We start from the raw sequence: 16,561 nt of genomic DNA, 5'->3' as shown, positions 1-16,561 counted from the left end.
TTTATAAAGTGTGTCAAGCTACAAATCAATAACATTACTCCAGTACATCTTTTTATCTATAGTTTCATATCCTCTTCTTTCTTTAATCCTCACTCTCTATCATCTTTCACATTTCCCCCCTCAATTCTACGCTTTTCAATAATGACCTTGATATTTAATCAGGATATTACTTGCAATTAAGGCAGATATAGGTTAATATGAAGAAGTTCTGTTTGCTCTTAAAAACCCTAAGAAACTGCAAACTCGGATCTGCATAATATCTTTGCTCCTCATTTATAATATTAGTCAACTTTCACCCCTAATATTCCTATCCTATAGAAGTCATTACAAAAATCTAAACATGCAAAGGAAAGCAATATATAAGAACTATGTAAAAAAAAAAAAAAAAAAAAAAAAGAACTATGTGACATATAGACTACTCTGATTAGATATTCATCAGCACATCTTTCTTGGTAAAACTATGCTAGATGTTACAGTGCTTTTTAAGTGAGTTTCACTTAACTCAGTAATTATGGCAAGAGAAAAATTCAAGGGAAAATCTAAGACAGCTTCATACCTATACTCAGATACACTACATAGTATTAAAGGTATTTCACAACTGGTAGATATTAAGTAACTAAAGGATCATTATTTAATATACTTAATTAAAAATTTTAATTAGTAATTTACTTATGTTTGAAAAACTGCTAAGAGTGAACAAAGGAGGTTAAGAGATTCAAGCTGTTCCCCATCATCACCCACTCCCAAATGTTATTTAACATTCAAAGTATCTTGAAAGTTAAAAACACCAAAAACACATTTATCATTTACAAAGAAAGATGAAAATAACTATGCTCCAGAAAGAGAAAATATAATATGTTTTCATACATGTTTGAAGCTTAAAATTTAACAGATACTGCTTCTGGCAATATGGTAAAGTAGGTACCTTGAAGAACACTCCTATCCAAACCACACGAGATGCTGGATAAATTACAACTAACAATTTTCATGCATTGCTGGGCTTGGTAAAAGCGAGGAGAATCTCCAAGGGCCATAAATAAATAAATAAACGCCAAACATCTAGAATGAGGAGAAACAGGAGCTGTGAGCAGTAAGAAAACCCATGAAAGGTGAAGTGGTTTGAGGGCAAATGCCTCAACCAGTTCTAAGATCAGGTAGGGAGCTGAACAGGAGAGCCCTACATTTAAGGCTTGAAAAGCAGAGATTTGAACAGATATCTGTACAACCATGTTCACAGTAGCATTATTCACAACAGCCAAAAGGTGGAAGCAAACCAAATGTCCATCAATGGAAGAATGGATTAACAAAATGTCCATATACATACAATGGAATATTCAGCCTTAAAAAGGAAGGAAATTATGCCACATGCTAGAACATGTATGAATCTTGAAGACATTATGCTAAGTAAAATAAGCGAGTCACAAAAAGACAAATACTATATGATTCCACTCATATGGGGGTACCTACAATAGACAAATTCAGACACAGAAAGTAGCATGGTGAGTGGCACAATAATAAATAAATATTTCCTGTTTGTCCCTGGTTCCTGACACACAGCTCCTAAAATTCTTGGAATCCCCTAAGTGATAAGAATGTCTTTTTTATGCTAATTAGATGACAAAAGGCCCATAGATAGCTAATCACCAGCAGCCAATGATTTAATCAAGCATGCCCACTAAATGAAATCTCCATAAAACTCCCCTTAAGGGTTTCCCTGGTGGCGCAGTGGTTGAGAGTCCGCCTGCCAATGCAGGGGACACAGGTTTGATCCCTGGTCCAGTAAGTTCCTCACGCCACGGAACAACTAAGCCTGTGCACCACAACTACTGAGCCTGTGTTCTAAAGCCTGTGAGCCACAACTACTGAAGCCCACGTGCCTAGAACCCGTGGTCTGCAAAAAGAGAAGCCATCACAATGAGAAGCCCGCACACCACAACAAAGAGTAGCCCCCGCTAGCCGCAACTAGAGAAAGCCCATGCGCAGCAATAAAGACCCAATGCAGCCATAAATAAATAAATAATAAATAAGTAAATAAAATCTATTAAGAAAATAATAAAAATGGTTAAGACAGTAAATTTTATGTTATGTGTATATTACCATAATTAAAAATTGTTTTTAAAAAAGGGAAGGATATTGACACATGCTATAACATGGGTGAATCTTGAAGACATTATGCTAAGTAAAATAAGCCAACCACAAAAGGACAAATATTGAAATGACTCCACTTATATAAAGTACCTAGTGAAGTTAAATTCATAGAAATAAAAAATAGAACGGTGGTTGTCAGGGACTGGGGGGAAGAGGGAATGATGAGTTATTGTTTAATGAATACAGAGTTTCAGTTTGGGACAATGGAAAAGTTTGGGAATGGATGATGAAAACCCACTTACAACAGTGCGCAAGTATTTAATGCCATTGAACTATCCTTAAAAATGGTTAAAATAGTAAATTTTATGTTACATATATTTTACCACACCAAAAAAAGAGAGGGGCCTCCCTGGTGGCGCAGTGGTTGAGTCTGCCTGCCGATGCAGGGGACACAGGTTCGTGTCCTAGTCCGGGAAGATCCCACATGCTTTCCCCAAAAAAAAAAAAAAAAAAAAGAGAAATGGAAGACAGACTGAAACCTAGGACGTTTGGGAATTCCAGAGAGAGAGTTGTGAAAACAAAAAAGAAGCAATAATTGAAAATGGCTGAGAATTTTCAAGAACTGATGATGGATTTGAATCTACAGATACAAGACACACAATGAAACAAGTAGAATTTTATTCTAATAAAGTACATTGTAATGAAACTGTAATACACCAAAAATTAAGAGCGGTCAGAAAGAAAAGGCAGATTCCCTAAAAGAAATGACAATTAAACAAACAATACACTTTTCAATAATAATACGTGAGCCAGAAAAAGTAGAATTATATTATCAAACGCTGAGAAATAAAACAAACTGTCGACTTAGAACTATGTATGGAGCAAAACTATCTTATTAGAATGAGAACAAAATAAAAATATTTCCAGGTAACAAAGAAGAAGATTGTTCATTACCAAGAGACCTTCACCAAAGGAACATCTAGAACATACAACATTTCAGGAAAAATGAAGAGGATTTCAGAATGTAGATTTGAAAAGAGGAGATGGAAAGAAAAAAGATCCAAATTTGTAGATAAATGAAGACAAACATTGTTCATATAAAATAATCATGTACCTAGGTTTTTTTACCTTTAAAAACCTAGGTTTTTAAACCTACCTAGGTTTAAAAAAGAGACAGCATCAAAACAATAATATCAGTGAGGAGGGATGTGATGAAAGTCAAAATGCTCTATGGTCTCTGTAGATGTATAGGTTAATAGAACTAAATAGAGTTGAGAAATTTACCCATAGGTCAGTGGTGACAAGGTAATTCAATAAGGAAAAAATTCATTGTGAAAATTCAAGAGTAACCACTAAGAACAACATCAAAAACGTATAAATTCCAATCAGTAGAGAGGGAAAAAAGAAGGGGGAAAAAGTCAATCTCCTCAAAAGAAGTCAAAGAAAGAAGTTTAGAAAAAGACAAATAGAAATCATAAACAGGTTTATATACATCAATTATCACAATGAATGTAAATGACTCAACTTTTTAATTAATAGGCAAGAGATGGTCAGATCTTATTTAAAAAGGCACTCTAGCTAAACATCATTTTAAGAGGTATTTGTTTCCATAATTAAAAATTATTTCTATAGTTCTATAGAATCTACAGAACTTTAATATAAGTTCTATAGATTCAAAGCAATCCCAATTAAAGTCCCACTTAGTTTTCTTTTAGAAATTTTGATTCCAAAGTAGTCTTTTTCTAGAAATTGACAAGCTGATTCCAAAGTTTTCATGGAAATGCAAAGAACCAATAAAAGCCAAAACAATTTTTAAAAAGCACCAAGTTGTAGGATTTCTACCAGATGGTTTCTTGTAGTCTTCCACTACAAGACATGGTGGTATTGGCATAAAGACAGAGATATAGATTAATGAAACAGATTAGAGTCATGAAATTGACCCACACATCATTGGTGAAAAGGCAATTTAATGAGGGGAAAAAATAGCTTTTTCAACCAATAGCGCAAAACTATTTCTCAACATTGGCACTACTGACGTTTTAGACCAGATAATTCTTTGTGTTGGGGGGGGCAACCTTTACATTGCAGGATATTTAACAACATTCTTGACTCTACCCACTAGATGCCAGAAGCACTCCTTCCTCGGTTATGAGAACCCAAAATATTTCTAGACATTACCATATGTCTGGTAGGAGGCAAAATCACTCTCAGTAGAGAATCATTGTGCTTGAACAACGAGATATCCAGATGAAAGGAAAATTAACTTTGACTCAAACCTCACATCTTACACAAAAAAATAACTTGAAATTAACATACACACATTCACATAAAAGTTAAAACTATAAAACCTCTAGATCAGGGTTTCTCAACACAAGCACTACTGACATTTGAAGCTCCATAATTCTTTGCTGTGGGGGATGTTATATACATTGTAGGATGTTTAACAGCAACCCTGGCCTTTAGTCACTAGATACGAGTAATTCTCTGCCAGCTGTGACAATCAAAAGTATCTCCAGACACTGCTGAAGTCCCCTGCATGGGGAGTGGGCACAAGGGTAAAGGAGTAAAAGTGACCTCGGATAAGAACCACTTGGGGTTGGCAAATATTTCTATGCTAGAACACATACAAGCACCAACCATAAAACACTTGCAAAAATTAGACTTCATTAAAATTAAAATTCTGTTTTTGAGAGACTATTTAAAAAATTAAAAAGCGTGTCACAAACTGGGAGAAAACTATACACACACACACACACACACACACACACACACATAAAACAGGCTTGTATTCAGAATATATAAAGAACTTTCAAAAATCAATAAAAATAAAAACCAATAAAATTAGCAAAAGATGTTAACAGACATTTCACAAAAGCCAATAAAAACACAAAAAAGATGTTCAAACATCACTGCTCTCTGGGGATATGCAAACTAAAGCCATAATGAGACACTACTACACACCATAGGTTGGCTAAAATTTAAAAAGATCAACAATGTTAAGTTTTAGCTAAAGTGTAGAACAACTGGAACTCTTATACATTCACTGTTGGCAGGAGTATAAAGTAGTACATCCACTATGGAAGACAGCTTGGCAGTTTCTAATAAAATTTAACTTTGTACACTTGCCAGATGATCTATAAATACTATACCTAGTTATATACCCAAGAAAATGCAAATATATGCCCCCCCAAAATCTTGTACAAGAATGTTCTTAATAGCTTTATTCAAAATTGCCCCAAACTGGAAATAACACAACTGCCCATCAACAGTTGAACTGGTAAACCAATTTTGGTATAACCATACAATAAAACAAAAAGGAATAAAAAGGAATACATTATGGATACTTGCATCAATGTGGATGAATCTCAAAAATGCTGACTGAAATAAGTCAGACACAAAAGAATACACTGTGTGTGATTCAATTTTTATAAAACTCCAGAAAAGGCAAATCTAATCTATGGTGACAGAAAGCAAATTGGTGGTTTCCTAGGGCCATGGATGGAAAGAGGCACAGAAATCTTTTTAGTGTGATAGAAATACTCCATATCAGGACTTCCCTGGTGGCACATTGGTTAAGAATCCACCTGCCAATGCAGGGGTGTATGGGTTTGATCCCCGGTCTGGGAAGACCCCACGTGATGCGGAGGAACTAAGCCCGTGCGCCACAACTACTGAGCCTGTGCTTTAGAGCCCGCGAGCCACAACTACTGAGTCCGTGCACCACAACTACTGAAGCCCAAGCACCCTACAGCCCACGTGCCATAACTACTGAAGCCCACGTGCTCTAGGGCCCGCGTGCTGCTACTACTGAAGCCCACGTGCCAAGAGCCCATGCTCCGCAACGAGAGAAGCCCCCGCTTGCCGCAACAAAGACCCAACACAGCCAAAAATAAATAAAATTTAAAGAAATAGTAATAAAATACATTTAAAAAATAAAAAATTATAAGAAAAGAGAAAGAAATACTCCATATCATGGCTGGCGTCATGGTTACACAGGAAGACTCACTGACATGCACTTAAAATCGATTCTTATTGTACGTAAATTTTACCTCAGTAAAATTGATTTAAAGTTAAATATAGATTAAAAAGGGAGAGTTTATTCCTAGAAGAGAACATAGGCAAAACATTCTCTGACATAAATTGTACCAATGTTTTCTTAGGTCAGTCTCCCAAGGCAATAGCAATAAAAACAATATAAACAAATGGGACCTAATCAAACCTACAAACTTTTGCACAGCAAAGGAAACCATGAACATAATGAAAAGACAACATACGGAATGGGAGAAAATATTTGCAAACAATGTGACCAACAAGGGCCTAATTTCCAAAATATACAAACAGCTCATACAACTCAACAACAAAAAAACAAACAAGCCAATCCAAAAATGGGCAGAAGACCTAAATAAACATTTCTCCAAAGAAGAAATACAGATGGCCAATAGGCACATGAAAAGATGGACAACACTGCTAATTATAAGAGAAATGCAAATCAAAACTACAATGAGGTACCACCCACATTGGTCAGAAAGGCCATCTTTAAAAAAATCTGCAAACAACAAATGCTGGAGAGGGTGTGGAAAAAAGGGAACCCTCCTACACTGCTGGTGGGAATGTAAGTTGGTGCAGCCACTGTGGAAAACAGTAGGGGGACTTCCCTGGTGATCCAATGGGTAAGACTCTGAGCCCCCAATGTGTGGGGGGGCCCAGGTTCGATCCCTGGTCAGGGAACTAGATCCTGCATGCATGCTGCAGCTAAGAGTTCGCATGCTGCAACTAAGAGTCCACATGCTGCAACTAAAAGATTCCACATGCCGCAATGAAGATCCCACGTACCACAACTAAGACTCAGCGCAGCCAAAATAAATAAAGAAAGAAATATTAAAAAAAAGAAAGAAAACAGTAGAGAGGTTTCTCAGAAAACTAAAAATAGAATTACCATATCAGCCAGCAATCCCACTTCTGGGCACCATATGATACCACTTATATATGGAATCTAAAATATGACACAAATGAAGCAATCTATAAAACAGAAACAGAATCACAGACATAGAGAACAGAGTGGTGGTTGCCAAGGGGGAGGAGGTTGGGGGAGGGATGGAGTGGGAGGTTGAGGTTAGCAGCTGTAAGCTTTTATATACAGAATGGATAAACAACAAGGTCCTACTGTATAGCATAGAGAACTATATTCAATATCTTATGATAAACCGTAATGGAAAAGAATATATTTTAAAAAAGAATGTAAAAAATGTATAACTGAATCACTTTGCTGTACAGCAGTTAATTAACAGAACATTGTAAATCAACTATACTTAAAAAAAAAAGAGAGTTTATTTAGTATGTAATGGCTACATGTTCTAACAATATAAATGCAGTACTAAAAAAAGTACGGGAGAATGGTGAGAACATATGAAAAAATTTTTTCATGGTGAGAACATATGAAAAAATTTTTTCAAACTATTTTCAGAAATTCTATTGATTGGTGGCAATTGTATTATTCTGAGGTTGTTGTGAGTATAATGTGAGATAAAGCAAATGAGACACGTGGTAATTTTTCCTTTAAATGTACTTTTTCTAGCTCCATCTACTGAAAAAGTCTCATAAACACTGATCAACTCAGGTGCAGTGAGCATCCCCAGTGCCCAGACTGTAGTCTTGAAATGCCATTTCGCACTAAAAGAAACAAAGACTCTAGAAAATGTTTCCAGGGCTGGGATAGGAAATGTACAAAATAAGCCTCAAAGACTCCTAGAGTGACTCAAAAGGACTCAAAAGCCAGTATGAAGACCCCATCACTGGTCAAAGTTGGTATTATCTGAGTTTCAAAAAGGATAATTGTAGTGGACTAAAACCCATCAAATGTGTTTAACTTCATGATTCAATAATAATATTTTTTTAAAAAGTGATCACCATTGTAAAATAAGAAGGAACCAATTAATTTTTTCAAAACTGGTATATAAAGAATCTAGCACTTTTTCTGCTACATGAAATGGGAAGCCAAAGAGTAGATGAGGAAAAACATATCTTAATAAAATTATTCCAACTAATGAATAAAAATAAATGACGCAATTAGAATCTTACTATTTTTCAAACCCCAGTGAATGAATAAATCTGGCATTAAGCATCAATAGCTACTAACATCACAAAAAACAATCAGACATTATGTGCCACCTGATTAAAGAAAACACCACCATCTATATGTTCAAACCCTTTGGCAAGACTATAATTCTGATCAAGCTTCTGGATCCAGTTCACAATTTGTAAGAAATATAGAGGAAAAAAGAACATGTTGAACATCAACATGAATATACAGTTATCAAAATCTAGACTGTGGGAAACTCGAAAGGTCAAATGACCCAGGTTTTTGAAAAGATAAAGTTTAAGGAAAAAAATATGGAGGGGGATCTTGTAGATTAAAAAAACTGTTTTATCAAATAAAAGAAAAAACTCCCAATGTATACAGTAGTCTCCCTTATCCATGGGGGATATATTCCAAGACCCTCAGTGGATGTCTGAAATCGTGGATAAGACTGAATATCATTTCCTATTCATACATACCTATGATAAAGTTTAATTTAAAAATTAGGCACAGTAAGAGATTAGCAACAATAACTAATAATAAAATACAAACAGAACAATTATAGCAATATTGTAATAAGTTATATGAATGTGGTAACTTTCTCTCTCAAAATATCTTACAAATTTAATGTCTTTTCAATCTTAACTAAGCACCTATCAGGCGCTGCAGCTGTAACTTTTGCCGTTTGAGGTGTGACAGCAGAACACGAATTTCTTTTTCCTTTGTTATAATTTCATGGATAGAAGATTAGTTCTTACTGCAGATCTTAGTAACTGCAGCATATGATTTTTGTTCTTTCCTTACTAAGTTGAGAACTTTCGCCTTTTCACTGAAAGGAAACACTTTGCGGCTTCTTTTTGGCATACCCAAACTGCCAGCATCGCTACTCTTGCACTTTGGAGCCATTATCAAGTAAAATAAGGGTGACTTGAACACAAGCACTGTGATACCTTGAAAGTCCACCTGATAACCAAGGTGGCTACTAAGAGATTAATGGGTGGGACATACTAGACAGAAGGATAATTCACATTGTGGGTGGGGTGGAGCGGGACTGTGAGAGACTTCATCACACTACTCAGAATGGTGTGTGATGAAGTATTTCTGGAATTTCCATTTGTGGGTAACTGACACGGAGTAAAGCAAAACCAAGATTAAGGGGGGACTACTGTACAACCCATAAAACTTTTGTATTTAGGATATACAAAACCTCCCACATATCAGTAACAAAAAGATGGAAAATCAAGTAGAATAAAGGGCAAAACTTGAACACTCAATTCACAGGAAATGACCTAGAAACAGAGGAAAAGGTATAGTCTTATAAATATAGCACCCTATCCTCTAGATTGGTTAAAACTAAAATGACTGTAAGTATCAATTGTTGAGGATATGGAGTAAAAACCTCTCAAACACTGCTGGGTACAATGTAAACTGGCATGACCACTTTGGAAAACAGTCTAACATTATCTATTGAAGTTGAAGATATGCATACTCTATAACCCAACAATTTCATTCCTAGTCATATACCCAGTAGATATGTGTGTACATGTGCAGCAAGAGACATGTATGAGAATTTTCATAGGGGCACTGCTTAGAATAGCTCAAAACTGGAAACAGCCCAGATTTTGATCAACAGAATAAACCAGTTTACTTATAGATGTACAGAAATAAAAATGAATGAAATACAACTACACACATACATACATATGAATCTCACAAACATACTATTGAGTAAAGGAAGAATTCTGTTCACATAAAAGAGCAAAAGAATTCACATAAAATTCAAACACAGGCAAAAGAAAACTTGAATTATCAAAAAAAATTTTCTTAAAGGCATGGAAATGATCAAACCAAACTTGGCACAGTGATTATTTCTTCAACAAGGGAAAATGTTATTATCTAGGAGGGATACACAGGGGCCTTCTAGGTTACCGGTAATGTTTTATTTCTTGACTTGGAAGAGAGTTACATAGGTGTTCACTGTATAATTATTTGTTAAGCTGTACATATTTGTTCTAAATACTTTTGCATAGGTACATTACATTTCATAATATAAAATTAAAATTTTAAAGCAATAAAAAGGTTAGAAAAAGATCAGTGAGTCTTTGGGGTAAGATGTAAAGTGTAATAAGACAATGTGCTGCCAAGTCAACCTGGCTAAAAAGCAAGACCTAATGCTGACTGCTAGCTATCAAATAATGTACTCTGTTCATAAACAGTTTTATATTCACTTAACAAGTAATTATACTGGGCACTTACTGTGTGCCAGGCATTATTCCAGTGACTGGGAACACCCCAGTGCGCAAACAGTACTTACATACAAGTGTTAGGGAGAAAGACAATAAACAAAACATGGTAAAGGAAACGCTGAGGGTGATGCTACTTTTTATGCAGTAATTAGGAGTATCCTCAGTGATAGCTGGCAACTGAACAGAGAGAGACTTAAAGGAATCAAGGAACTAATCCATGCAGGTATCTGGGGAACAGCTTGCCAGAAAGATGGGAACAGCCAAAGGCCTTAAGGCAGGACCGTGCTTGATGTATTCAAGAGACACAAAGAGGCCAGGAGGCTGGAACGGAATAACTGAGAGGAACACGCAGGAGATGAAGCAGGCTTGGGGTGGTGGTGGTGAGGAGGCAGGATCATGTAGGGCACTGCAGAACTTTCTAAAGACTGTCTCCTCCTGAGTGAGATGAGAAGCCATTTGAAACCAGCAAAATGAGGGGATGTGATTTATGTTTTAAAACCATCGTTGTGGGCTTCCCTGGTGGCACAGTGGTTCAGAATCCGCCTGCCGATGCAGGGGACATGGGTTCGTGCCCCAGTCTGGGAAGATCCCACATGCCGCAGAGCGGCTGGGCCTGTGAGCCATGGCTGCTGAGCCTGCGCGTCCGGAGCCTGTGCTCCGCAACGGGAGAGGCCACAACAGAGAGAGGGCCGGGGACCGGAAAAAAAAAAAAAAAAAAAAAGTGTTTGTTTTAAAGTAGAACTTATACCCTCTGCTGTCCTCCAATTTACAATGATCACTTTTTTAAAAAGCTGTGCTAAAATACCCTTAAAACCTACTATCTTAACCTTTTTTGTTTTTTTTTTTTGTGGCACGCGAGCCTCTCACTGTTGCGGCCTCTCCCGTTGCACAGGCTCCGGACGTGTGGGCTCATTGGCCATGGCTCACGGGCCCAGCCACTCCACGGCATGTGGGATCTTCCCGGACCGGGGCACGAACCCATGTCCCCTGCATCAGCAGGCGGACTCTCAACCACTGTGCCACCAGGGAAGCCCTATCTTAACCATTTTTAAGTGTAGCATTCAATACTATTAAGTATATCACATTGTCTTGTACAGTGAGTAGTTTTATTTATTTATTTATTTCAAATTTATCAATTTTATCATGTATGGTTTATTTTTTTAATTCTTAAAATTTATTTATTTATTTTTGGCTGTGTTGGGTCTTCGTTGCTGTGCACGGGCTTTCTCTAGTTGCCCTGAGTGGGGGCTACTCTTTGTTGCGGTATGCAGGCTTCTCATTGTGCTGGTTTCTCTTGTTGTGGAGCATGGGCTCTAGGCACGCAGGCTTCAGTAGTCATGGCTCGCAGGCTCTAGAGCGCAGGCTCAGTAGTTGTGGTGCATGGGCTTAGTTGCTCCACGGCATGTGGGATCTTCCTGGGCCAGGGCTCAAACCTGTGTCCCTTGCATTGGAAGGCAGATTCTTAACCACTGTGCCACCAGGGAAGCCCTGACTAGTTTTAAAGGCTTAAAAAAAAAATTCAGACTGGTGTTGGTGTTTCTAGATGAATTCTACTACAACTCTACTATTAAGTTACTATTCAAGTAGTGTACTCTAAAGTTTTCCTACGCCCACTACATGATGGGAGGATTTACATGCTTTGCTAATAAATGTGCATGAAACAGATAGTTAGTGGGAAGCATGAAACAGATAGTTAGTGGGAAGCAGCAGCATAGCACAGGGACATCAGCTCCGTGCTTTGAGACAGCCTAGAGGGGTGGTATAGGGAGGGTGGGAGGGAGGCTCAAGAGGGAGGGGATATGGGGATGTACGTATGCATATGGCTGATTCACTGTGTTGTACAACAGAAACACACACAGTATTGTGAAGCAATTATACTCCAATAAAGGTGCATTAAAAAAATAAATGATAATTGCCCTCAAAAAAAATTTAAAAATAAACCTGCATGAATAATTTAAGTATCAAAAAATTATTTGATGAAATTTATCATCCGGTGGCTGGTTACCATGAAAATAGTGAATATAAATTTATATGACTAGGTTCTAAAGGACCATACAGATTTTTAAGGACCAATATAACTCCTTAAACCCCATTCTCTCGCAAGGGAAATCAGTGCATCAGATCAAACCATCCATATGAGTAAAATATAACTCAAATACAGTAGATCATTAAAAGAAAAAAACATGAATATACTATAGTACCTGATTTTGAGGTGTATTTCTATTATTTAAATACATGACGAATAAAAGACCTACAGAAATTTGGTCTTTAATTTGACAATATTAACATGTGCTTTTGGAAAATCATCACCCATTTTAAAATGCTGCTATTGCATATTACTTGGCAGTTTAAGTAAATGTGATTTTTTTTTTTTTACCTCTGTGAAGAGACGAGCGTCATCAGAAAGCATATTATAATCCTGTGCACATTTCTTTGCAGAATTCTGCAAAAATTTTAGGAATTCTGTAACTTCTTCATTCACATGTTTTTTCATATCCTGATTTTGAAAAAAAGTAGACATATCTTAGAATAAGAAGCTTGGTTAAAAACAATCACTTCTCAGTTGCTGCACTAATAATATGGACTTAAAGTATCATGTCCAAAGCAGAAATCACAAAAAAGTTCATTCCACAAAAAGAGAAAAGCTAATGACTAATGCTACAATATATGATTAGGAATTAAGAAGCTCATTTTATAAAATGCTCTTAACATAAAAAGGACAAACACCCAAATGGAAAAATAAGCAAACATATAAATATGTAAGTTACAAAAGAAGAATTAGAAATGGCTTATAAACACATGGAAAATGCTTATTTTCATTAGTAACCACTGTAAGTTAATATAAAACAAGAGATTGCCATTTTTCCCATATCAAATTAGAGGCAAAAAAAAAATGTTCATTATTAGTGAAGATATTTTGAAAAAAACCTTCTTACAGTACTGGTACATACAAATTGGTTTAAACTTTTTTTCAGAACAATTTACTCATGTGTAACTGCAGATCAAAGCCTTAAAAACATGTATAGCTTTTGATCTGGTAATTATATTTTTAAGAATTTATCTTAAGGAAACAATCATAGATATGAACAAACAGTTTGCAACAATGACATTCAGCACAGCATCACTTACCTAATCGAGAATTTGGAAACTACTTAATTAAAGTAATAATTAACAAAAATTTTAAAGTGGTTACAGGTGCAAGGTAAAGTTCTACTGCTAGTACTTAATATGAACTGGGGTGAAATATACTCAGAACTAGAGCAAAATGCCTCAACTATAATAGAAACAACAGAATTAAAGCACCAATGTTCTGTCAGTTAAACTCCTTATAGTTTCCATTTTTATTAATGTGATTGCACCTAAAAACATAAAAGCAAATTTCAAATATTTCCTAACTTTTAAATATTTTTTAACTGACGCTGAAGAAAACAATACATACCAAGTACTGCAAGTATTCATTTTTATTTATTCCAACAGCTTTGGAACTCACAGGGATTTTTGCATATTTAACCAACAAATCCACATAATTCCTCTGCTCTCTCTGTGAGAAACGAGAGAAACGAGGATAAGGAACTCTTGGTTTTGGAAGAAGAACCATTCCAACTGTGGTTTTCACTTTTTCCTTTGCTTGAGTTGCTGAACTAACTGCCGGCTCAGTCTCTACAGAACTTGCTGAGGCATTCAAATTTTCTCCTATACGTCTGGGGAAAAAAAATACAATTTACAAATATGTGCTTTTCACATGAAGATTACTATCATGAAACTTCATGATTCTCAATCACCAGGGAGAATACAGAGTGATTAACAGAGTAAATTCTGGATTATTATCTAACTCTGCCACCTGCATTTTGATGTTTAGCCATTTAGTATAAATTAAGTATTCTGCAGGATAGGATCACATTACAAGTTTACCTTCAATTACCTGATGGAGAGGAAGAGGCAAAATCCTTAGACAAGTTATTCAATTTGGAAGCTTCCTCCCTTTATTGAAGAGGGGTAAATCACTCTTGCTAGTTATATATGCAGGTATTTTGTGTTTACATTTTATTACAATTCAAGTTGTTTTTTAATACACAAAGTCTTCAACAAGATATATCAGTTAATGCAGTGAACAAAAGCCACTAAGAGCAGGATATGTTGGGGTCACAAACTTGAAGTTCACAAATTCACTGAGATTCTAAATTTTCTGGTTTCCTCTGCTTTAATTATCTCAAGAATTAAAAAGAAAATCCCAACACTCTGTGATATATTTTATGGAAATAACAGTGGTTTTAGAAAAGTTGTATAATCCTCTATCACTCATGCACATGGCTGAGTTTATGGAAATGTCTTTATGTTTTGTATAGATACAAAAGAGAAATCTTGGCACATCTGTAATGAAATACACTACAGGAAAAACTGGTGAGTAGCTAGAGAACCTGTTACCCTGTCTGTTTATGAAAGGCTACCCCAAATTTTAAAAAAAATCACCTTACTACCCCAATTAAGGTATATGAATACAAATTTCTTATCTTGTAAATAATCTTATCTTGTAAATAATAGCAATAGCTGCTATTCAGTGTTATAATCTACATTTTTCATAAGAAAGTCTTAAAGTACACAAACACACACACACACACACACACACACACACACACACGAAACTACATTTCCTTAGCCTCTACAACTTCAATTTCCACCACAGTAATGATTTGGTTCCAAACTAAAAAGGGTGAGTTAAGCCCCATCCAAAGCTACCATTAATTTGTTTTAGATCAACGTTAAAATATTAGAATAAATACAATAAAAATTCCAAAATTCTTTAAAAAAAGACTTAGAGCCCTCAAATAAGGCAAAATATTCAAGATTACTCTTTTAGAGCTAAACTCTGGATGTAAAACTAACCAAGAGAACAGGTTAGTAAATGGAAAAAGAATTTTGGAAATTAAAATAAGGATGCTTAGATTGGCTCTGAAAATAATACAGGTGAAAGAAGACATACTTAGCTACTAAAGTTTCTCCAATAACTGCATAAAAATAAGCATATTTTAGGTTAACAAAATGAATGTTAACTGCTGATCTTGGGAGAAATGTATTACAGCAAATTGATTTCTCACTAGAAAATGTCTTGAGAGCTATTCAAACCTAACAGTATTGTGTCCGCAATTCTTAACAATACTGCTTCACAGCTGTCTCTCTGAATATGAGAACATGTCTGTCCTTGTGACACAAACTGGCAAATTTAATTAAGCTGCTGTAGCAACAAGATGCTGACTCAGATATGCCAGAGTAGGAATGTCAAGAAATTCTAGCAGTTTAAATTGGCTACATTCAGCAAAGAATGAAACGGCAGCACATCAAGATCATTTCTGTGTGCAGCGCTGTCAAAATCTTCATCAGGGTGTAAGCCAAAAGCATCTGATGGGGTTTTTCTATCCACATTTACAGCATTATATTTTATTTAAGTTGATGGTTTGAAGTTTTCTCCCTTCATTTTGTCAACTCTCCTTTTTTACTTTAAGTCTCTATGAAAAAAAGGCAGAATTCAAAAGTTTTCGTTTCCTATGCTTTAAGTCTCCTGGTTTGGGTAGCTTCTTTAGCCTCCATCTAAAGTCTACCTGTACCTCCTGAATTTGATTTACTTATATACATTAAACATGTTAAAATTTCTTCTTTTTCTTCTTTTTTGTGTATTGAAGTTTCTTTCCCCTTTGTTGGATTAAAACTCAGTTATAAATATGAATAACCAGAAACTAATTTTTTTTTTTTTAATTTTGGCTGCATTGGGTCTTCGTTGCTGCGCACAGGCTTTCTCTAGTTGCAGCGAGCAAGGGCTGTGCAGGCTTCTCGTTGCGGTGTCTTCTCTTCGTTGCAGACCATGGGCTCTAGGCACATGGGCTTCAGTAGTTGTGGCACGCGGGCTCAGCAGTTGTGGCTCGTGGGCTCTAGAGCACAAGCTCAGTAGTTGTGGCGCACAGGCTTAGTTGCTCTGCGGCATGTGGGATCTTCCCGGACCAGGGTTTGAACCCCTGTTCCTTGCAATGGCAGGCGGATTCCCAACCATTGTGCCACCAGCGAAGTCCCCAGAAACTAAGTTTTAAAAGGCAAATATTTACCTTTTAGTGGAGGGAAAAGGGTTGAATAAAAACCTCATATTGTTGAAAGTAGCATA

At 36.1% G+C, this 16,561-nt stretch overlaps 1 protein-coding gene across 4 annotated transcripts in view; it reads right to left on the bottom strand.

Annotated features, from left to right (window-relative positions):
- The window catches only part of ICE2 (interactor of little elongation complex ELL subunit 2), an 86,875-nt gene that overhangs the window by 64,111 nt on the left and 6,203 nt on the right, over window positions 1–16,561 (bottom strand). For all 4 annotated transcript variants that reach the window (XM_024735192.1, XM_024735190.1, XM_024735191.1 and 1 more), the window contains exons 5-6: window positions 13,850–14,111; window positions 12,788–12,907 (exon numbers count right to left, since the gene is read on the bottom strand). In XM_024735192.1, coding sequence (XP_024590960.1) covers window positions 12,788–12,907; window positions 13,850–14,111 — 382 coding nt within the window. The remainder of the gene's footprint in view (window positions 1–12,787; window positions 12,908–13,849; window positions 14,112–16,561) is intronic.

Source organism: Neophocaena asiaeorientalis, unplaced genomic scaffold (genome assembly GCF_003031525.2).
Source record: "Neophocaena asiaeorientalis asiaeorientalis breed wild unplaced genomic scaffold, Neophocaena_asiaeorientalis_V1.1 scaffold264, whole genome shotgun sequence".
Taxonomy (NCBI): domain Eukaryota; kingdom Metazoa; phylum Chordata; class Mammalia; order Artiodactyla; family Phocoenidae; genus Neophocaena; species Neophocaena asiaeorientalis.
Note: the sequence above shows the minus strand (reverse complement) of the source record. Positions and strands in the feature narration are given on the sequence as shown.